The sequence below is a fragment of the Miniopterus schreibersii genome (assembly GCF_964146895.1).
Source record: "Miniopterus schreibersii genome assembly, chromosome: 5".
Taxonomy (NCBI): Eukaryota; Metazoa; Chordata; class Mammalia; order Chiroptera; family Miniopteridae; genus Miniopterus; species Miniopterus schreibersii.
This window is the reverse complement of record NC_138106.1, coordinates 48,877,211-48,901,009: the sequence shown is the minus strand read 5'-3', so window position 1 is coordinate 48,901,009 and position 23,799 is coordinate 48,877,211. Positions and strand designations below refer to the sequence as shown.

General features: G+C 36.2%; 1 protein-coding gene across 11 annotated transcripts in view; it reads right to left on the bottom strand.

Annotated features, from left to right (window-relative positions):
* The window catches only part of GOLGB1 (golgin B1), a 61,461-nt gene that overhangs the window by 34,054 nt on the left and 3,608 nt on the right, over positions 1-23,799 (bottom strand). The window contains exons 2-13 of one of the 11 annotated variants that reach the window (XM_081139094.1): positions 23,664-23,758; positions 21,355-21,489; positions 21,069-21,175; positions 18,867-18,961; positions 17,924-18,076; positions 17,601-17,753; positions 15,520-15,648; positions 10,406-10,531; positions 8,198-8,320; positions 6,969-7,082; positions 4,391-4,793; positions 3,260-3,375 (exon numbers count right to left, since the gene is read on the bottom strand). In XM_081139094.1, coding sequence (XP_080995220.1) covers positions 3,260-3,375; positions 4,391-4,793; positions 6,969-7,082; positions 8,198-8,320; positions 10,406-10,531; positions 15,520-15,648; positions 17,601-17,753; positions 17,924-18,076; positions 18,867-18,959 — 1,410 coding nt within the window. In that variant the 5' untranslated portion in view covers positions 18,960-18,961; positions 21,069-21,175; positions 21,355-21,489; positions 23,664-23,758. The remainder of the gene's footprint in view (positions 1-3,259; positions 3,376-4,390; positions 4,794-6,968; positions 7,083-8,197; positions 8,321-10,405; positions 10,532-15,519; positions 15,649-17,600; positions 17,754-17,923; positions 18,077-18,866; positions 18,962-21,068; positions 21,176-21,354; positions 21,490-23,663; positions 23,759-23,799) is intronic. The other 10 variants (XM_081139093.1, XM_081139095.1, XM_081139098.1 and 7 more) reach the window with 10 other exon arrangements.

The window sequence follows — 23,799 nt, the reverse complement described above, 5'->3', positions numbered from 1 at the left end:
TTAGAAATAAGAAAGGTCTCAAACTAATGGCCTCAGATAACACCTTAAGAAACTAAGAAGAAATCAAATCCAAAGTAAATAGAAAATGACAGAGAATCAATAGAGCTAAAGCTGTTTTTTTGAGATGAGTAAAGTTGGTAAACCTCTGGGTAGTCTAACCTGTATAAGAAAGAAAACACAAATTACCAATATCAGGAATGGGAGAGGTGACATCACTACAAACTCTACTGATATCGAAAAGATAATTAGGGACTATTATAAATAACTTTATGCCTATAAATTTGAGACTTTAGATAAAATGGACAAATTCCCTACAAGATATAAAACACTAACGCTCACTGAAGAACAAATGGATAACCTGAATAGCCACATAGCTACTAACCAAATAGAATTTGTACAAAAATATGCTCCCACAAAGGAACTCCAGGACTAGTTGGCTTCACTGGTGAATTTTCACAAAAAATTTAAGAAAGAAATAATATTAAGTATACACAGAACCTTTAAAAAAACTAAAGAGAAAGGAATACTTCCCAATTCATTCCAAAAGGTCAGCATTATTCATATAGCAAAACCAGAGAAAGATATTACAGAAAACTACAAGCAAACAAATATTCTTCACGAACATAAACACAAAATTTTAAAACAAAATTTTAGCAGATTGAATCCAACAAAAAAGAAGGATAATTATTACCAAGAGAGGTTTATCCCTGCAACTCTCATTCACTGCTGGTGGGAATGTAAATGGTACAACCACTCTGAAAACAGTCCAGCAGTGTTTTAAAACCTCCCAAATACCTTCCATATGTTCCAGGCATTCCACGTCTAGGCATTTACCAAGAATAAAGAAAGCATAGCCCGGCTGGGCCTGGCTCAGCGGTTGAGCATCGACCTAGGATCCAGGCGACTGGGGTTCGATTCCTGGTCAGGGCACATGCCCGGGTTGCGGGCTCAATCCCCAGTCGGGGGCGTGCAGGAGGCAGCCGATCAATGACTCTCACATCATTGATGTTTCTATCTCTCTCTCTCCCACTCATTTCCTCTCTCTGAAATCAATAAAGATATATATTTTAAAAAAGAAAAAAAGAAAGCATAGGTTCAAACAAAGATTTGTAAAAGAACATTCATAGGAGCTTTATTTGTAATAGCCAAAAACTGTTAACCACCCAAATTTGTCCAACAATAAATGGATAAACAAATTGTGGTATGTACAATATCCTCTATAATACAAAGGAATGAATTACTGCTACACATATAATAGGATAAGTCTCAAAATAAGTATGCTGAACAAAAGAAGCCAGAAAAAAATAGAGTACATACAATTTATATAAAATCCTAAAAAAAAACAGACTAATCTATAATGAAAGAAAGAAGATCAGTGGTTTCCCGGGTAGGGGGAGATGTGAGAAAGAAATTAAAAGGGGGCATGGTAATGAACATGTTCATGTTCTTGATAGTGGTGATGATTTAACGCATATGCCAAAATTTATCAAATTGTACATTTTTAAAGTGTGCATATTACTGTATGTCAATTATAAGGTCAGCATTATTCATATAGCAAAACCAGAGAAAGATATTACAGAAAACTACAAGCAAACTAATATTCTTCATGAACATAAACATAAAATTTTAAAACAAAATTTTAGCAGATTGAATCCAACAAAAAAGGATAAACCTCTATTCAAGCTGTTTAAAAGGAAAATAAGTCAATAGAGAAATGAAAATAAAACACAAAAAACTTCAAATTATCAAGGAAATTATAGCCCAATCATGCAAAAGAAAAATGCAGTATGTTCATAAAATGGAATACTTTTCAGCAATATAAAAGAATAAATTATAATATATGGAATAAAGATGAATCTCAAAATATGCTAAGTGAAAGAAGCTTTACACAAAAGAGCACGCATGTGTGGTTACATTAATATGATGTTGTAAAACAGGCATAATTAATCTACGGTGAAAAAAACAGAACACTTGTTGTCTCTTGAGAGGAAGGGTAGGACTGACTACAAAAGGGTATGAGTGGAAACCCATATAATTTTATTAACCAATGTAACCCCAATAAATAAAAAGGGTATGAGGATACAATCTGGGGTGATGGTAATAATATATCTTGATAAGGATGTGGATACCAGGTATACGCATTTAACAAAATTCAATGAATGGTACTTTCATATTTTGTAAATCCTCCAAAGAACTATAAACATACATTAAAAGCTAGTCAGTGACATGCATGCTGAAATACTTAGAGAAAAATGTACACAACTTACTGTGAAATATATAAAAAATTAAAATGAATTGATGGATGGATAAATGGATATTTGGTAAAGCAAATATAGTAAAATGTTAGTGATAGAATCTATATGGTGGGCATACTCATGTTCTCTCAATTTTTTTGAATTGTTGAAAATGTCTTAACAAAACATTGAAAGAAAAAGTTGAGAATGGGCCCAGCTGGGCGTGGCTCAGTGGTTAAGCATTGACCTGGGATCCAGGCGATCAGGGTTCGATTCCTGGTCAGGGCACATGCCCGGGTTGCGGGCTGTAGCCGATCAACGACTCTCTCATCATTGATGTTTCTAGCTCTCTCTCTCCCTCTCCTTTCCTCTCTCTGAAATCAATAAAGATATATTAAAAAAAGAAAAAAAAGAAAAAGTTGAGAATGAAAGAAGAGATTGGAAAGCTTAGATGCTAAAAACCAGGAAGCAAAAGTTTTTATCAAATTAACTCTCCTTGTTCTAATATTCATGCTCAATTAGCAGCCTTCTGGTAATTATAATCTAGCTTCCCAGAGATTTTTACAGAAGGAAGAAAGAATACATTGGCCAATCAATAGCCACTTGGTAATTAAATGTTTAATTGTTAATTAATTAATGGGAGCATTATGATTTCTATAATAAACTTATAAATTTGGTTAGACCAAAATGTATACACTAAACTTGATCAAATCTCAGCCTTTCAAAAAACAAAATTGCCTTCTCAACTGAGAAAACTGATTATAAGATAAAAAAATGATTCGTCTCCAATCGGATTTCTAAGACCTTAGAATCAGAAAGGTTCCTGAGGTCATGGTGCTTGTTATTCACTTTTTCCTCATTATTCATTGCGGATACACTAAATTAATGTCTTTCCCAATTCCTTCAAAAAAAGCATTTTATCAGGCATAAAAGACAGAAGGCTCATACTGCTTTCTGGAATAAATTCTCATTAGAATACCCAAAGACAAATAGACCATATTCATAAGAAGTGTGCATTTAATTACCTGTGCACCCTCATTATAAATATCTGGGAAAGAAGTCTGAGTTGCTGTTTCATCATTCTGCAAGCTTGGTTTATTTAGAAATTGGCTCATTTCCTTGGATTTTTGCTCAAGCTGATCTAAGGAAAAGAAAGTAAATAGAAATGATCTCTGCCTCAAGTCTGAAATTGAGTGAGTTATTATTTTCTAGGGATACATTATATGCTGTTTACTCTAGGTTAGTTATCTTAATTAAAATGCTGCCTATGACAACATTTTTTTAACTGTTTAAATGTTCTCAAGGACTAAAAGTCATCCTCAGTAAGCCCCTTGCTACAAGCCTAGGCATTTTTAAAAATATCATTTTTCCTGTCCTTTTTGAAAATGCCTTTAAGGGTGTGTGTTTTTTAGTATCTTCACTCTTCACTAAATGTTGTTATAAATCCCAAGATTTTATAACACAGTTTTAAATATGGACATGGTCCACTTAAAAGGATGGTGTGCTTATAACTCACTGTTCCCATGGTATGCACCTCCAGGCTGTCTGGTTAATATTCAGTTCTTCAATACAGATCTTCAACTTAATTCTTTCTAAAATCTTCCCTTTACATATATGCCAATCTATTAGAATTAAACTAAATTAGAGGCATCTATTACTTTAATAACATGTTTTAAAAAAATAAGTTTTCTTTAAACCTTCATAAAGGATAAAAGTTTTCTTTAAAAAGAAGTTTTCAATGATAAGAAAAGCATTCAGATTCATGTTTAGAAGTAAAAATGACTCCATGCAATTCAGTTTCCCTACCTATGCACCTAGATCTGGCTTGAATTATCCACAAATTAATTAAAATCCTACTCATTTTAGTCTCTGAACCCTTCAGACCCCAGTCATGTTTTACATAGCATTCTTTTAAATATCTGACACATCATTATCAATAGTTTTTAGTGCTGTAATGATAATTATAGTATTAAGCAAGATTATAACTTCAGTCAGAGACAGGAGAAACGCAATAAAGAGTTCAGAAGAGATGCCTTTCTTAATCCTTCTACTGATTCAATAGTTTTGAGCAAATGGTGCCAACACATCCCTAAAATTCTGAAGTAGGAGCACTCAAGTACTGGACAAGTGGGCTTCAAAAGTAATCAAACACTGACCTTGCAGCTGCTGAATGGCCTGGGTTGAATGAAGCGCCTGCTCACTCTTATCTTGGAGAAGCTTTGAATTTTCATCCTTTAGAGCATCACAAGCAGAGTGCAGTTCCTGCTCAGCCTTTTGAAGACTCAAAATGTGGGAGGTCTTTTCTTCCATTTCTGTTTTGTGTTTCTGCTCCAAAGCACTGTACCGGGACTGAAGTTCAGCCTGAGCTTGACCTGCTTGCTCAAGCTGTTCCAGTAGATGATGCATTTCTTCCTGCAGGTTATGGAAGGATAATTTTCTCTCTGCCACTTCAAGTTCCATCTTTTCCATTAGAATCTTGAACTCCTGTCTTTCTGTTTCCACAGTGTTTCTTAAAGTATTATGCTCAGTTTCTATCTGCTGTAACTGCTGAGAGAGCATCTAAGAAAAAAAGACAAAGCCTTATGAACCATAATTCATTCTTTCATTTCAATAAGCATAAGGAAGTACCTTTTCTAGATGAAACATGAGGCTAGACAGCACCAAACCTACAATTGCGTAAGACTCGATTTTTGCTTCTTAATGGTTTTGACAGTTGCTATTTATTTGTGCCATTAATTATATACATTTATTTGTGTCATTATATATATATATATTTTTTAATCTTCATCCAAGGATATTTTTTCCATTGAGAGAGAGAGAAACATTGATGTGAGAGAAACATTGACTGGTTGTCTTCTGCACAGGCCGTGTCTGGGGCTGGGGATTGAGCCTGCAACCAAGGTACATGCCCTTGGCCAGTACTGAACCCGGGACCCTTCAATCCGAGGCACGATGTTCTAACCACTGAGCAAAACCAGTTAGAGCTGTCATTATCTTTTAATTTCTGTCTCTCCCAATACAAAGTAAGTTCAATATGAAAAGGGACTGTGTTTTATCATCATTGCTCTCCAGCACATAGCATAGTATATGGTATTCTGAGTACATGGTACTCAATAAGTACTGAATAAATGAATGAATGAATGAATAAATTCAGTCTGTGCCCTCAAGGAACTCAGAATTCAGTGGGAGAGTCACAATTAAACAGATCATTATAATGCAAAATGATAGAGACCATGAAAGAGATACTTATAAGGTATTAAAAGGAACAGAGGAGGGAAATTTACCAAAAGTCACATATATGTAACCATTTATAAAGTACTTATCTAGTAAGTGGCATAACTGGGATTTGAACCTGATTATCTCATAATAGCCAGAGAGGGGGGTCAGGGTATAGCTTTTATTAGGTTTGGAGATAAGGGCACAAGTTTCAATACAAGTAAGTTAAAAATTAAGAAGAAAGGAGATGCCTGACTTTCTCCAGCATCAAGCTGAACCCAGGTAAACAAGCAGAAAATGCAAACTGTGGCACCAATTCCACATTACAATGTGGCTTTTTAAATGTGATAGGGCAGGGACACAGGGAATCCACTGGCTGGTAAAAAAATAACCCAAATAGTCAAACACGGGTCTATAACAGACAAGCAAAGGAGAGAGGCCTAAAAAGAACACTACTACTATGCCCAGCCAGAGTGGCTCAGTGGATGAGCACTGTCCTAGGATCCAGGCGATTGCAGTTTGATTACCAGTCAGGGCACATGCCCGGGTTGCGGGCTCAATTCCCAGTGGGGGAGGCATGCAGGAGGCAACCAGTCAATGACTCTCTCTCATTGATGTTTCTATCTCTCTCTCCCTCTCCCTTCCTTTCTCTGAAATCAATAAAGATTTTTTTAAAAAAAAACAATACTAGAGGAACAAACTGAAAGGATCAAGGGACTTCAATGAGAAGGAAGGTCAGGACAGTCTAAGAAAGGTAACAATAAGGTGGGTAACAGTCAGGGAATGGAATACTTGAGTTTGAGATCTTAGAACATAAGCATCCTTGATCACCTTTAGGTTCTAGGGAATATTGCATGGTGCGATTATTTCAATCCAACAGAAGGTCAACTGGTGAAAACAAGCAAAGAAGGGACAGTACATAAAGCACAAGAACCATTCAAGACAGCAGAGAGGTAAAATGATAGAAAAGAAACTCACCAGAGGAAAATATTATATTCTAGAGAAAGTAGGACCCTAGATCTAAAAATCACAAAGGAAAAGAGCAGCAATGAAAGATGTGAAATGTAAGCTCAGAGCGGAGGGGAGAGAGGGGGCTGGATGAAAGAAGGGGAAGAAATCAGCAGAAGAACATATATATGTACAACCCAAAGATACATACAACAGTGTGGTGATGGCCAGAGAGAAGGGGTGGCACAGGCTGGATGGAGGTGGACAACAGGGGAGGGAAGTGGGGATATCTGTAATAGTGTCAACAATAAAAATAAAATAAATTATAGGTAAATATTTTTTAAAAATTTTAAAAAGAGAAAGATGTTAAATATAAGCTTCACGAGGGCAGAAACTGTACTGTACCTACTTTGCATACAATGCGTCACCACCATAGGGAATTTATTCATAGAATGAATACATGCCATCAATTCTCTGAAAATGTGTAACAAAATCTTAACCTTGCTGCCTGGCAAACTAAAGTAGAAATGAGTACTCCCAAGGCAGGCAGTAAAGATCACAGGGCAATACCTGGTTTCTCTGTTCGGCAGCAGTCAGCTCCTGCTGCAGCAAGTCCACGACCTGGGCACGGCCCAACAAGGCTTCTTCATGCTCTTCAAGCTTCCTCTGCAGCACCCTCAATTTCTGAGAAGAAAATGTTTTAGACGTAATGTGCTAACAAATGAGCACTATTATCTGCTCACCTTTCAAAATGTTGTGTAGACCTATGCACTTAAGATTTTTGGATGTCAAGGATGACAGATTAAAGAGTGGAACACCAGCATGCCATGCTCCCCAACCAGCAGCAAGAAAGAACCACCAAAAATGTCTCCTCAGAGCACTGACAACCACCAAACTGAGACACAAGCAAAGCTCTGAATTAAAGAGCGTTTTTAATAATTAAAGAAAATGACACATATCCACTTTAAAAATTATATAGTCAATGTCCTGTACCTAAATACCATAGGTACATGAATATCTCACTCACCAAAGAGAACACTCTCTGCAGGCAAGAACCATTTCTCTTTTAGTGTCATGCATGCGGCATGCACTCAATAAACATTTGTTGAGTAAATAAGTCTATGATACATGTAAACATTAATATTCTACTTTTAAAAGTGTTGTATCCTGAAACCTTATTTAGTGGTGTATTCTGAAGGATTGCTTAGAATTTGGAAGAGGTTTTCATTGAAAACAATTAAATGGATCAATCATGAAAGACCACTGGAGTGCCTTTAGGTAGCACAGAGCACTACACACTAAACAGAAACAAATACCTTTGAGTTAGTAGATGACTCAAAAGCAATAAAGCCAATTTTCAAAATAGACTCAATAAATTTTTTTTAAATATATTGATTTGATAAAAGACTCAAGGCTTCAAAATCAATCCTTTCTGTCTCTAATTTTTGAAAGTTTAAAACTGGCTTCATTGATTTGAAGCTTTGGATGAGGTTTTTAATGCACAAAGACAGTAGCTTATGATCAGCAAACCAAAGAGAAACCAATTTCTGACTACCACATACATATGCCGATTAAACTCAGCTTTTGCGTACCAACAACCTGGTTAAAGAGGCAAGGTAAGGATAAAAAACAAAACAAAAAAACCTCAATATGCAACAGAAGACAAGAACACCAAAAAGAAGCCAACAAGGAGCACGCTAACACCATGTGAAGAGCAGTGGGTAAAGGTGAAAAAGTGGCTGTGACAATTTAATTAAATGTGAACTAAAATGACATTCTACTAAGTTTTAGCAACACACCTGTTGCATCTCTGTTTCCACATCTGCCTGGGTTACTAATTGAAGAAGCTCATCTTCATGAAGACGAACTTGTGTTTCAAAGCGGGCATCTTTCTCTCGGACCACCTGTTGCATGGAACTCAACTAAAGACACACACCAGAGAAACTATACAAGTTACACTCCCCAAATATCACAAACAAAACTCACAGGCTATTCTCCAAAGATAGACACTGAGAACTGGTAGATAATAGGTTTTTCAAATTAAATTTTGAATGTCAAAGTTGATAATGTTGGAAGAAAGGCAGGCCTGACAGTAACTTCCAAATGTGAAAGAAAGCCTATTATCAAAATCAGAAGTCAGCCTTAATATAAATTTTGATAGAAAGTTATATTCGCATGGTTGCTAAAAATGTTTAAATATACAATAAGTATATGCTTTTAAGTTTTAAGGAGATTAGAATATCAAACATACAAAGTGAAGTTAGATTTCTGTTAAGCCCTAGACACTTCTTTCATTATCACACACATGATCAAAAACTTTCAATGAGATTGTCATAAGTCAAACTTCAAACTAATGGATCTTTTATTCAGGATTCTCTGCAATGGAAAATACAAATCTTTCTTTCTAGGCTTCTACCAAAGAACTTTGTGTATTTTCCAACCCACATCACCTTCCCAGATAATTATCTTCAGCTGTCAGTATTTGAAGGCTTCTAGGCCACCCTTACTTGTAACTGGCTCTTAACAGAATGAAATGGAAATATACTGACTGTGAGCTGCTCAGTATCAATGCTGTTTTGTTTTGAGGTTTGTGTGTGTGTCAGTGTGTTTGTGCACAGGCATGCATTGTGTGCCTGCCTATTCATTTCATTAAGATCTCTGGTTGAGCATGCCCACCTGCTCTTAGGATGTCCATTTGCATTGGTCCTTAACTATTGCTGATTTCTCAATTTGTAACACCCTGAATTTCCTTCTGGGTAGGACAGAAATCTTCAAAATTTTTGTGATTATCCAAATTCTGATACCACTCTAACTTGGAATCCTGTTTAAAGTGTTTAGGCACTGGAGTCCTTCATTAGCCAAACATATCTACACATTCTTTCCCATAAATATACTATATTCTTTTTCCTCTCTGGACTTTGCTCACACCACTCTCCACAAATGGAATACCTTCCCCCACCTTGTCTAGGATACTACCTATCCATCACAATTTTGCCTAAATATTAACTTCTCCATGTAATCTTCCTTGGTTGTCACACTCAAAGTAACCACTTTCACCTCTCAAAATACTTCCAGCCTATGTTGCTGTTGCTCTGCACTTACTTGGAATGACTTGCATTATGATGCATCTATTAATTTGTTTACATATCTTGGCTTTCCATGTTTTAAGCCATTTGTGTGTAAATTTGTATTTTGTATATTCTATCCTAAATTGCATATAGTGCTTGTATATAAAAAGGACACAATAAAAGCTAATAGATAAAAGTAAGGATTTCAGGATATATAATTTTAACTGTATACACAGCAGATCATCCACAGACAGAAGGCACCACTAATACTGTAAGTTATCAATAAAGTAAACACCTGATGCAAAGACACTTTAGGAAAAAAAGGAATGTGTAATGAGTCAAAAGCATTCCCAAAGGAAAAATATGGGGGTAGGTGGTAAAACTGGAAATTTAGAACAATAATCAAAGAGAAAGAGTTGAGGACACCAGTCCAAACAGTCTGATCCTGATAGAAGAAAAAAATATGACGAATGTCACATACTAGTGTCATGTAATATTAAATCACATAACCTACACCACTTTCTCATTACATACTCTCTAAGTAATCTTCTGATTATAATTTAACCTCCCACTAAGACTTTTATAAGGAAAGAATGGACCTAATCATTTGCATTTCTTTTAATTTATCAGTCTCTTTTGAACTTAGCATGAGTTCATTCCTAAGAGGCTGAATCTCTGCGTGCTATTAAAATCAAATATCTGGGCCTGTAGAACTAAGAAGCAGATATCAATTAGGCTATAGCAAATCCATCAAATTCAACTAGGCTACTGTAATTCTTCTACTATCACATCCTTTTAATTTCTAGTGTAACACTCTAGCTTTATACTTTCATCAACTAAGATTTTAAAAGTGACTGTCTGAATTGACTTGTCATGTACTAACCCATTAGATTTTCATGATTCTTTATTCTAATGATTAAAAGGTACCTTCCACCATACCTGAGCAGCTTGCTCTGCCTGTGTATGGCTGAGCTGGGCTTGCAAAGTGCTAATGAGTTCTTCCTTCTCTTGGAGCTGTTGCTTCATCACTAAAAATTCTTCCATCTCTGTTGAACTCTTATCAAACTGAAGACACAGAAGGAAAAAAATATTTATTTAATCAAAAGAATTAGCACTCTTAATTCTTTCACTTCCCTTTCTCATTTTCCCTAAATACCTACTAATATCCTTCTAATTTCCACTTAACACAAAAGGAAATTGCATGTACTGCAGTTTTTTAAAGAATAATTATCAAACTATTTTTCAGAGGAAGATAGAAGCAATAACAGCATTTTTAAAATGTCTCTCACACACAAAAATAAAATGTCTCTTACATAGAAGTAGACAGTATGACTAACTAGCAAAACTAAAAACCCACAGATAATATTTACAATAAAACTAGGAAGGTAGCCCAGCCAGTGTGGCTCAGTGGAATGCACCAAAAGCTCAGAAGTTCGATTCCTAGTCAGGGCATATGCTTGGGTTTCGGGCTTAATCCCCAGTGGGGGCCCTGTAGGAGGTAGCTGATTGATTTTATCTCTCATCAATGTTTCTATCTCTCTCCCCTTCTCCTTTCTTTTCTCTAAAATCAATAAAAACATATTTAAAAAAAACAACTAGGAAGGTAGTCCCACAAACCCCCAAATACAAGCAGTTAGGGACAATCCACCAAAAGGCGTAAGATCTGCATGGAATCAGAGTCTGTGAGAGGAAGCAAAAAAAGAAACATCTGATAGCCCTGAGAACAAGAAAACCCCAAAAGAGCCAATAAGTACTTACTGGAAAACACAGTTGTCCAATCTTTTTTTTTATTATTTAAATATGCCATTATAGATTTCAGAGAGAGAAAGAGAGATAGAAACATCAGTGATGAGAGATCCATTGATCAGCTGCCTCCTGCACGCCCCCTACTGGGGATTGAGTCCAAAGCCCAGGCATGTGCCCTGCCTGGGAATCAAACCAAGATCTCCTGTATCATAGGTCGATGCTCAACCCCTGAGCCACGCCGGCTGGGCAGCAGTTGTCCAATCTTAACAGCAGCTTAAATTGGCAGGACTTGCCCATTCTCTAATACTGAGTAAATGCAAGGGGTCCACAGTAAGAAGGACTAACAGACTAGAACAACCTAGCTCCCCTGAACTCTCAAAACTGACTTAGCTGGGCTGCCTTCCAACACACAGACCTGCACTAAGAAGAATGTCTAGAAATGAAATAAAAATTGAGCAGAGTAGGGGCTACCATAACAGAACAAAAAGAAGATCTATACATGTACTATAGAACTCATTATCAACTAGCCAAATATGACTACAAAAGGCTTCAAATATGCCCAGTGTGAATGAGGAATTTAATTATTAACATTTAATTTTAATTAATTTAAATTTAAAACTGAAGAAATATAAAATTTTTCCAATAAATACAACTATGTTTTGGTATGACTACATTTCACTTTACTGCATTATGTAAGATACTGTTGAATTGTCTTGCAAGTACTAAGTGTGCATGCTGTTCCCAGTTACAATAAACATATCTCTTATCTAGTCAGTGCCAATGGATTGATTCAGGTTGAATGATATCTTTTCTACACATCTATATAACATTGTAATGTATTTATCTGAATGCTCTATGGAGACAGCCTGAGTAACAGTTGATAACTATGTAAATTGTAACTGGTAATTAAACTGACATAAATACTGATCATTTTAATTATTATTGAATTATTTTTCTAGTGCAAAAAATAAGTACAGACACATTTTTAAGTTTAAAATGAAGTCATAGTGCTCGGCCGGCATGGCTCAGTGGTTGAGTATCGACCTATGAACCAGAAGGTCACGGTTTGATTCCTGGTCAGGGCACAGGTCTGGGTTACGGGCTCGATCCCCAGTGGATGTGCAGGAGGCAGCTGATCAATGACTCTCTCATTACTGATGTTTCTATCTCTTTCTCCCTCTCCCTTCCTCTCTCTGAAATCAATAAAGACATTTAAAATAATAATAAAATAAAATGAAGTCATAGTGTTAATGCATTCTACTTTATTTCTAGAGAGTATTCCATTATGTGGGTAAACCACAGTTTGTTTATTCATCTGTTGATAGACATATGAGTTGTCTTAAGTTTTTTATTATTACAAGTAAAGCTATGAACACTTATATACAAGTCTTTGTATGAACATATGCTTTCATTTCTCACAGATGTAGCTTTGAAGTTGATATGTTTTTCAAAGTCCAATTATTCTCCTAAAAATAATGAACTGGTTTCTCAATGTAGATGAAAATACTAAAAGAAAAGGATGTTTTAGCCCTTGGTTCAGTTATTGGAAAGCTTTTCGGAATGTTTGTAACAACTTAAGTAAATGAATCTATTTTCTCAACTGCAAAGTTTATGAAATCTAACCACAGATAAATTATTTCCAATGAAAATGTAGCATACAAATTGAGATATAATGTAAAACATACACCAAATTTCAGACTAAGTGCAGAAAAAAATGTAAAATAATACAAAAATATTTTATACTTCTTTTCCTTTTCCAGTTTTGTGTTACATTATGAAGAAGCATCTAACCAGTGCTGTAGCCTTAACATCCAGGAAAGGAGGTGGGGTCACCACAGAGCTGAGGTAAGAGGAATGTGACTTAATAGAAGCTTCAAACTTATACCACATAGATTTACATATACAGGCCTACCACACCTACTGTTAAGTCAATTGCTTGAAAAATCTTTTTTCTTTTTTTTTAAATACTCTTTACTGAGAGATGGAGGGAGAGGGAGAGAGAGACAGAAACATCAATGATGAGGAAGTTATTGACTGGCTGCCTCCTACACACCCCCAATTGGGGATCAATCCCAAAACCCAGGCATGTGCCCTGACTGGGAATCAAACTGCAATCTCCTGGATCATAGGTTGATGCTCAACTGCTGATCCACACCGGCTGGGCCAACTGCTTGAAAAATCTCAATGAAAATACCCAGAAAAATAATATTAAAGGGGAAATTATGAAGGATAAGAACCCTCTGCTGTAAGGAAAGGCAAGATTGGGTTTCCAGAAGCTGGGCTTTAGGAAGCCTACATGAGTCTCCAAGAGAGTATACAGTCTTAGGGAGAGTGTCAGATAGGGCTTTGAAAACACAGCAAGAATTATAAGCAAACTAATATATAGCAGATTACCACTAAATAGTTGTTGAATTGTTAAAAGAACTATTAAAAATATAGTAAGGTTGATGACACATGCCACAATTCAAAGGTGCAAAAAATGGTAACTATTTTCTACAAGGAATCTCATCTTGTTTTTGAGTCTGCTCAACAGAACAAGACCTATCTTCAGCTCATCAATGAACATAACTCAGTCTCTTCTAGTTTTAGCCAATGCTTTTTAGGTGTTATCTCAGTTGCTTCAGGATTTAATCTCAGTAAATATCTTTTTTTTCTCCCTCCTCCTGAGGAGCTCCTCTCCAGGGACTTTCTAAGTTTTTACAGATTTGAGACAGAGATATTTTGGCATTGACATGCTCTAATCTAGCCTGTCTCAACTTGCTGGGCACCCTGCTGCAGTGAGGCTAGTCCAGCCTGTTTCCAACTTGAACCCACTGTTGAAATGGGTAGGCCTTACTATAGACTCCAGTCATACAGACCTCATATTCTGCAGCCTCCTTCCCTTACCCCACAGCTCTTCCAGTCCTCTTAGCATTTGTGCACCTCACACAGTGCTATGAGAAATTCTGGACTCCCGACATAACACACATACACCAAAGGAATCAGAGATTCTACCGTAGGCCCAAACCTCTCCTCCTCACATTTCAAATAAACCCCAGCTGGCTGCTCTGCATACTGAATACAATGAATTTTTGACTTCCCTAAAGGGGTTGCAGTTTCCCTAGGCTATGCCCTGAGAAACAAATAGGTACTTTTGCTCCAAGATTCCCCAGATCTCTCTGGCCCTCCCCCTAGCCTTCCCCACTTCTCAAAGATTTGATTATGGGGTAGGGGGAAAATAATTTTTATATTATCTTGAAAGTATAATATTTCAAACATATTGGGCTAAATTGAATATATTGTTAAAATTAATTTTACCTTTTTCTTCTTTACCTATTGTAATGTAGCTGCTAAAAATTTTTAAATTATACATGTGGCTTACATTATATTATTGGACAATGTTGGCATAGGCCAAAGTGAAGGGTAGGGGAAAGGAAGCAAGAAAATCTTAGAAATCCAACTGTTGTATCTTTGAACACAATGCAAAAAACAACAGAAGAAACAGGTCTGTTAAGTCAAAAAAACTTTCCTGAACCAAGACTCCTTTTAAAAGTTGAAGAAAATTGATTTCATACAAAAATAAGGAACAGAAAGGATCAAGGTTAAAGCACCTAAGTTACAATTAAAAAACAAAAACTAAGGTGCAGAATAATATACTTACAGGTTATAAAAGCATACCAGACGTATGTTCAAAAAACAAATCAGAATCACACTCTCTCAAAAGGTGTTAAAATTATGAAAATTATACAAGACATGAAAGAACAACATAAATCAGAATTAGAAAAACTCAGAAATGAGGTGACAGAACTCAGGATGAATTTGATATAAAAGAAAATAATCATTTCAGAGGAGGAGACAAAATAAGAAGGAACACAAAAGTAAATAAACACAAAATAGAACGCCTTAAGTGAAATAAGAAAAAAAAAGAAGAAACTTATAAAATGAAAAAAGAGATAAAAAGAAATTGAGACAAAATGATAAATATTAAAGATAAATCAAAGATGAAACAACTAAAAGAAATCTCTAATGAAGAAAACAGACCAAATACAACAAGCCATATAATTCAAGGAAACTCTTCTGAAATATCAAAAGAACACACTGGGTATCTATAAACATCAACCAAGAATGACAAATACCCATGTACAGTCTAGTAAAATTATCAGACTTAGGAAAGACAGGAGGGAAAGAAAGGGAGAAAGAAGGAAGGAAATTGATAGATAACATGCATAAATAGCCATTGGGCACCTAAAAAGTATTTGTCATATAATAATCCAATGGGCTTTAGTGAATTGTTAACTTAACGACTATGAGGTGACATACACCTGTACCTGTGTAGCTTGCACTGCCTGTGCCTGGGTGAGTTGAGCTTGCAAACTGCTTATTAGTTCCTCCTTCTCCTGGAGTTTATGTTTTATCTTTTCTACTTCCATCTCTTCCTCTGTAGAACTCTTGTCATGCTGAAAATGCAGACAATAAAGTCATTTATTTAAAAATATTACAATTAATATATATTTGATCTTTTGCTCTAGTATGCCCTATAAAACCATTTTATTACAGTTTTATCAAACTGATGGGAGCAAGAAATAACACCTGACCTACCAAGGAAGAAACCTATGAGTTTTCCAGTTTCAATACGGCCAAGTAGCTCCTACTAGACCCACGCTCCCTCAGATAACAGCTATAAATCTGGATAAGAAATAAAAGTAGCTATCTGAAAATGAGGAGAGCAACTGAAAGCCAATGATATTGGAGGGGTGTTGATAGTTGGAAAAAATGGCACCAGGTTTCCCATGTCTATGGTTTTTAGTGTGAGGGCAAACCCAGTCAGTGTCATGCAGGACTCAACAGAAAATTCAGTCTCACTGCCTTGAAGAACCAGAGGCCAGAACTGCGAAGCGAGGGGCAAAACATAAAAGAACCAGTGAGAGGAAATAAAAATATATGAATAGCCTATTTTTTCCCCCAAAAGCTCCTTAGGCTGAACCAGATTATGCCTCCATATTGAATTCACACCCCCTCCCCGAAATGAACCTAGTCTCCTTGTTGGAGCTACACAGAATAATTTTATACTTTTTTCCACATACTAGTTGGGCAAACATCTGAAGATTACCATCACTTCTTCAACTATACTTTGCACAGAATATCTAGCTCTATAATAGGTTTACAACAGTTAGAGGGCTGCTGTGACTGACTGCTGGAATGTAGAAATCATTTAACCCAACCCTTTTATTTAACAGAGGAAGGAACTGATGCCATAAGATGTTGATTTGTTTAAGGTCTCAGAGCTTTAACAAAAAGGCAGATTATAAAATGGGTAATTTTTTAGTCTCCTAAAATGGATAATTTAAAAATCTAGCAACAAAGCAGAGGAAAGAAAAGTTAGAAGACACAAAGCAACATGGAGAAAGTTGTGCTACTGCAACTAGGGGAAGAAAGAACTACCCGAGGAGAAACCACGAAGGGAGAAAAGAAGAATCAAGATGAAGAACTTACATGAGAAGAATGAGAAAAGCTTCTAAAACAAGCTCTGAGAAGTTAAGTAACGTCTTTGGAGCATCAGACACAAAAAGAAAGATTAACTAGGGAGCTAACTAGTTACCTCAAGGGCTGTGCCTAGACAATCAATTAAAACCTAATTTTGCAAGAACTAATAGTATTGAGAATAAGAACACTAGTGGGTCAAAGGGCAAGACAGGATGAAATTAAGAAAATAAAAAGATTTCTTATGCAGAGTGAAGTCTAGGCCAATTGTAATGTGCACATGTGACATATCAGCCTGCACGTTCTATACCAAGCTCGGAAAGGTAATTAAGACGAGTATTGAAACAACGCTCTAGTCCTCAAAAGACACCACTTTCCTTACTTCTCTATCTCCAACCTCAAACTGTTTTATCGGTAGTGGCCATCAATCTAGAGAACATACCTTACAGGGAGGCCAAGACAATGTAACTGATTGAGCCTACAATGCATGAAGCTTTAATCCACTACTATGTGGCCATAAAAAGACATAGAATATTCTATATCAAGTCACTGAATTAAAGAATTTCAGAGCTGGAAGAAACCTAGAGACCATCTGGCTTAATCTTCTAACGGATGATGAAACTTCTCCAAAAGCTTTATGCCTCTCCTATCTAAATACCCCACTTCAGTATTTACTTTTTCCCATTAGCGTTTTTAATTCTCTGAAAATCTAAGTCACAACTGGCATTTCATTTCCATGTTTTCTGTTGACTTTTTGTTCGCCCTGTATATGGCCCATAGCCCAGCTAGACTGCAAGTTCAATAAGAAAGGACAGCATTCAGTGTGGTATTACTTTAGCTTCATAAATACTGTGATTAGTGAAGATATGCTATTTATTCAAAAGTCTTTTTCTACTTAGGAAATATGTATTATACCCAGTCACCATACCTTAGAGAGTTGCTCCTCTGACTGAGCTCCTGCAGGCACAGCAGTCCCTCCTTGTGCCTTCATTTCTTCTATGTGTTTATTCAAAGAAGTTAATTTGGCCTTAGCATGAAGTTTCAGTTTTTTTATTTTGTTATCAGCAGCTTTTCTTTCTTCCTGTCAGAGAACAATGATGATAAATACATAAATGCTTACTCATCACTTCATCACTTATCTAGCACACAACAAAAGTAGGCATCATCTTACAGTATCAGGGAAATAAGAATCCGATTCTCTATAATAATCTTTTAGCAAACAGTCAGCAAGAAAGAACCAAACAATGGTACCTGTAGAACTTCATCTTTCTGCTGTAGCTCAGTATCCTTCTGTCTAATGATTTCTTTTAGCTCCACCACCAACTGCTCTGCATAAGCCAGGCGCTCCAGAACATCCTCTTGCATTTTATCATTACATTCCATGTCTGATTCTTGGGGTAATTCCTAGTATTTAGACAAAAGTTGCCAATGCAACAGGGAAAAGGTATTAGCTTCTAAACAGGAGTTCCTTCATTCCAATTTAATCTTATCCCAACTCACATTCTTATTTAGAAAATCTTTCCAACTCTAATCCAATAATTATTACCATAGCCATTACAATATGTTAAGCATTCTGTAAATGTTAAGCATTTTACAAACATTATCTCATTTACAGCCTCATTATTCTAATTTTACCAAAGAGAAAAATAAAGGAAGCAAAGATCACAAACCATTAAGTGGGAGAGCCCAAAATTTAAAATTAAAATAGTAGTTGAATAAAATTCTCTTAACCACTAAACAATACTGCTTGTTTGTTCAGAAAACTAAAGGACTTCTTCTGATTCCTTATGTGGACCTCAGAAAATACAACGCAAACTATAGGTAATGGATGAATTTACAATACCAAACAAATATTCGCAAATTGGAAAGGTATTCCAATTCCCACCAATCATCACTCAAATATTTCCTATGGGAAAGGAATATATACCCAAATAGAAGTTAAAACAATCTAACACTGAACAAGTCAGGGAAGGTGGGGATGAAAAAGATCTTATGAATCTCATCTAACACTTGATTCCTATCACTGTGGCTCTTAGGCTACAAACTACAGTAGAAGGACCATTTATAAAGTCTCAATATTTTTCTTAATCCTCTCTTCTACCTAGCAAAAGCAAGGCTGCTCACACTCTTCTATGTTATTTTCCTCAGAAGAACATGGAACAATGTCTGTCTAATTCAGAACAGAGCTACTTACGGGGTCTAAAGAAGCCCTCATATTCTGATCAGTGTCATCTCCTGATAATTCATGTAAAACAACATTTGCTAATCCGGACAATCGGCTCAGCATTTCTGCAGCAAAAGAAAACATAAGAATCAGTAAAATATAGAATATAGTCTTTTCCTATATTGGTAACCATATCATCAATAAGTGAAATAAGAAAAATGTATAGGTGATATGTATTAGAAACAGCATGACGGTCTCATTAAAAAAGGCATTTTATGTACACCAAAAGGTTGCAGGTTCAATTCCCAGTCAGGGTACACACCTAGGTTGCAGGTTTGATTCTTGGTCAGGGCACGTATGGGAGGCAACTGATGATGTTTCTCTCTCTCTCTAAAAAAAAAATATCCATAAAAACTTATCCTTGGGTTGTGGGCTCTATCCCTAGTAGGGGGTATGCAGGAGGCAGCCAATATGTGTTTCTCTCTCATAAATGTTTCTCTATCTCCCTCTCCCTTCTTCTCTCTCTCTAAAAATCAATAAAAACATCCACAATGAGATACCACTTCACACCTGTCAGAATTGCTATTACCAATAAATCAGCAAATAAGAAGTGCTGGAGAGGATGTGGAGAAAAGAGAACTCTCTTGCACTGTTGGTGGGAACGCAGATTGGTGCAGTCATTGTGGAAAACAGTATAGAGTTTCCTTAAAAAATTAAAAATGGAACTGCCTTATGACCCAGCCATTCCACTTCTGGGAATTTATTTGAAAAAATTTGAAACACTAATTCAAAAGAATATATATACTCCTATGTTCATTGTTGCATTATTTACAATAGCCAAGATTTGGAAGCAGCCCAAGTGTCCATCAGTAGATAATTGGATAAAAAAGTTGTGGTACCTGTACTACTCAGCTGTGAAAAAAGGAAATCTTAACCTTTTGCGACAGCCTGGATGGGCCTGGAGGTATTATACTAAGTGAAATGAGCCAATCAGAGAAAGACAAATACTATATGATTTCACTTATATGTAGAATCTAGTGAACAAAATAAACTAACAAAATAGAAACAGACTCATAGAGACAGAGAACAGACTGACAGCTGTCAGAGGGGAGGGTGGTTGGGGGACTGGGTGGAAAAGATGAAGGCATTAAGCAAAAAAACCCCAAACACACACAAAAACTCATAGACACAGACATTAGTATGGTGATTACCTGAAGGAAAGGGGATTGGGAGAGGTAGAAGAGAGCAAAGGGGGGATAAATAATGAAGGAAGGACACTTGACTTTGGGTGGTGAATACACAGTGCAATATATAGATGATGTATTATAGAATTGTACACTTGAAACCTATCTCACCCCAATAAATTCAATAAAATTTTTTTTAAAGGACTGGTTGTGCCCTGGCAGGTTTGGCTCAGTGATTAGAGTATTGGCCCCTGGACCTAGGGTTGCGGGTTCAATTCCTGACCAAGGGCACGTACCTCGGTTGCAAGTTCCCAGTCCCTGGTGAGGGCGTAATGCAGGAGACAACCAATCATTGTGTCCCTCTCACATCGATGTTTTTGTTTCTTTTTGTGCAAAAAGAAAAATCCTTTTAAAATTGTTTTTAATAACCAAAATTGGTGGTGGTTGTATCAATACTGTTATTCCTAGACTATTGTATGTGTCATGTGGAATTAAAGTAAATGAGTAATTATGGGCACAGCAATTCTATCATATTTTCAGAATGAAAAAGGGAGTAACAGGTATAACACAGAATTAAGAACCCCAAAATAAAAACTAATCTTGAATTTGAATTGAAAGTATCAGTATGAGCCTACGAGGTATTTTACCTTAACATACATGTTTTCCTAGCTCTGTCCTCTGAAAAGACTTAAACCAATGACAAACTGAGAAGCAATGAGCATCTCTAGTGCCTACACTGGGGTCTTGAAATACCATTTCCCATTAAAAAAATTTTTTAAGCAGAGGGCTTCTTAGAGAAATGCCTGGTTCCAGTTCTGAAGTAGGAAATGCACAATATGAGCCTGAAACATCTTGTCATATGAAATAACAAGAAAGCTATCAAAGACTGGTATATTCATATGAAAATGACTCAGGAGTCAAACTGAAGAAGTTCCCATAGGCCAAAGGAACAATTTGAGTTTTTGTAAGAATATGAATTGCAACGCACCGAAACACACCAAAAATATTTAAAGCCAAGAGTTCATAATAATAATAAACTGGTCATCACCTGAACTGATTATGTTGAAAAGGAGGTAAGTACAAGAATTTATCTTGTCTTTCCTATTTAACTTGTACCACTCAGGAAGCGAATAGATGAATATAAAATTATTCCAGCTAATAAATGAAAATAAAATGGTAGAATTAGAATTTCTAGTCTAATATTTTACAACTCCTAATAAGGTCATGCATCTAGACATAGAGCATCGACAGCTGATAACAGCAAAAGCCAAACATTATGACCCTCCCGATGAAAGAATATACCACCACCTATAGTCTTGCCAAAGAAGTCAAACCTCAGTCTGATGAAGCCACTGGATTGGCTGCCAATTTGCAGGAAATGCAGAGGACAGAGGAATATGTTGAACTGCTCTCATAAAAGTGCAATTCCCAGAGTGTTGGGAAACTCCACAGGTTAAAAGGCCTCAGTTCTTCAACAGAAGTTGTAAGGAAAAGACAAAAGACATATTAAGTTAAGGGGGGGCAAGTTCACATTTTGGTGATAAAACCATAAAGAAACACTTCCACAGGAAATGTTACTTTGGAAGGAAGGAGAGGGCTATGATTGAGACGGGGCACATGAAGGAGTTTCTCAAGTGACTGCAAAATTACATTTCTTGACCTGATAGTCATGACAAGATGTTCATCTTATAATAATTCTTTAAGCTACACATTTTTTGGTGTTTAGTACCTGAGTTTTATTTTACAATAAAAAGTTTTTTTAAAAAAAATCATTAAACAGCTAGGCCTGTCGTAAAGGAGTTTCTCAACTTTATCTCTCACTTTGTCACACACCCTGACCATGGCCATTTTCCACCATTTCCAGTTCAGATTCCCCAACCAACCCTAGACCCACCTCTATCATAACCCTGCTGTTTATACCTACACATTCGGCTCTAAGTAGCTTGGATCCTACTACCTTTAAGGCTAAGCAGAATACTACTGAGATGTCAGACACAGTGACAATGCTTCTCAACCATTTTAAAACCATACGTCCTTTGGAGAAATGCAAGATTGTGTATGCACAAACATGTGTACACACACACCAAAAGTGATATGCCCTAGTTCAGATCTTTTGCATATCACCATTAGCAGAGAAGATTGTGATGAATATGTGATTTCTACTGCAAAAATGATTATTTTTCATTTTCCAAATATAAAATTAAAATCCTGAATGTTTTTTCAAACTGAAACTCTACCCCCAAGTCACCACTATCACACATTAGATTCTGATTCATCCTGCCTAGAAGGGTGTGTCTTCACCAGCATTCTACTGAAAATTATTGCACATGAAGGATACATACAGATGAATATAGGATAATGATAATATTAATGGTAACAATTATTGAGCAATATATACCAGGCACTTTCTTACAAAATTTGCAATGTAGGTATTATCATCATCCCCACTTTATCGAAAAGGAAAACTGACAGAGCAGTTAAGATATTTCAAAGTCCCTGAGCTAAAAATAAGTTGTATTGAATAAGATAAAATACTCTTTAAATGGAAAATAGGTTACTTTTCTCATATAACTATTTAAAAATATGTATATCTGAAGAAAGAAAAGATCGGCAACAGGGATGTACCATTTCAGGCCAAAGTAAAAGAAGTTGCTAAAGGAGTAATTAAACAATGTCAAAGGACCATGAGAAAGTAGATGGCATAGTGGAAAGTGCACCAAATTGGGAGCCAGAAACTGAGTTTTTGGTCCTAGTTCCAACACAAAGAGGTTGTATTGTACTGGGTAAGTCACTTTACCGTTTCCTCATCTTAAAATGAAGACTGATAAGGGGCATTCCGATGCCCAGTATTATGGATCTGTAATTCAAGAGCCATTTCTATAGCTGTTGATGTTAAAGGAATAATATGGAAATGGAAGTGAAAAGGGCATCTCAGGCACAGTTAAGTGCTTCAAGTAGCTCAAAGATTGGGAATTTGAGGGCAAGAGAAGCACTAAGTAGCATGCTTAAGCTAAATGAAGAAAGATGGATCACCCTCTCTGTTAGATTCACTGTAGGGCAGAAATGGGCAGGTAAATATATAAACATTAGTAAAAGGGAAACTATGTTCATAGTAATAAATTCATGTATGTAATATCTGTGACCATTGGGCAAACAATGCTCTTGCTATTGTTTTATAAAGCACCAGAACAATGAGTAGCAACTTGGAAAAGAAAAAAAAATAAAGAGCTACATGCCAAGGCTAGGGTTCAATAAAACACTTAGGCAAATAAAACATTCCCTCCAAGTCAACACTGGCCACACCTTCCACAAACCCTGCACAGGATCTTGACACTTGTATGTTGAGGTGGCACTTAAAATTCAATAGGTCTTACTTTCTCAAAGTCTTCACTGCTATAAATAATTATTTTCAAAATACCTACTTGGTGTAGAGCATAAAGCCAGGAGCCACAAAAATATAAAAATATAAGGCATGTCCCTAACCACAGAGAACTTAATACAAAATGCACAGGAAAACCAAGAAAATAACTGAAGATAGTACATGCTTGTGTGTACATGCATTTGCTTTGGAATTTAAATCTTATTTTCCCACAGAAACAACAACAGAAAATGGTGCGATTTCCAGGTCCCTCCTCAAACTTACTTAATGTATATTTGTTTGAGTCTCAGTAGTTTTCCTTAATTCTCAACGTGATTCTCAACCAGTTTGAGGATCTGATAGGAAATATTGCTATATAGCTGGAAAAAGCATATGCAATATTATAATTTTATAATTACAA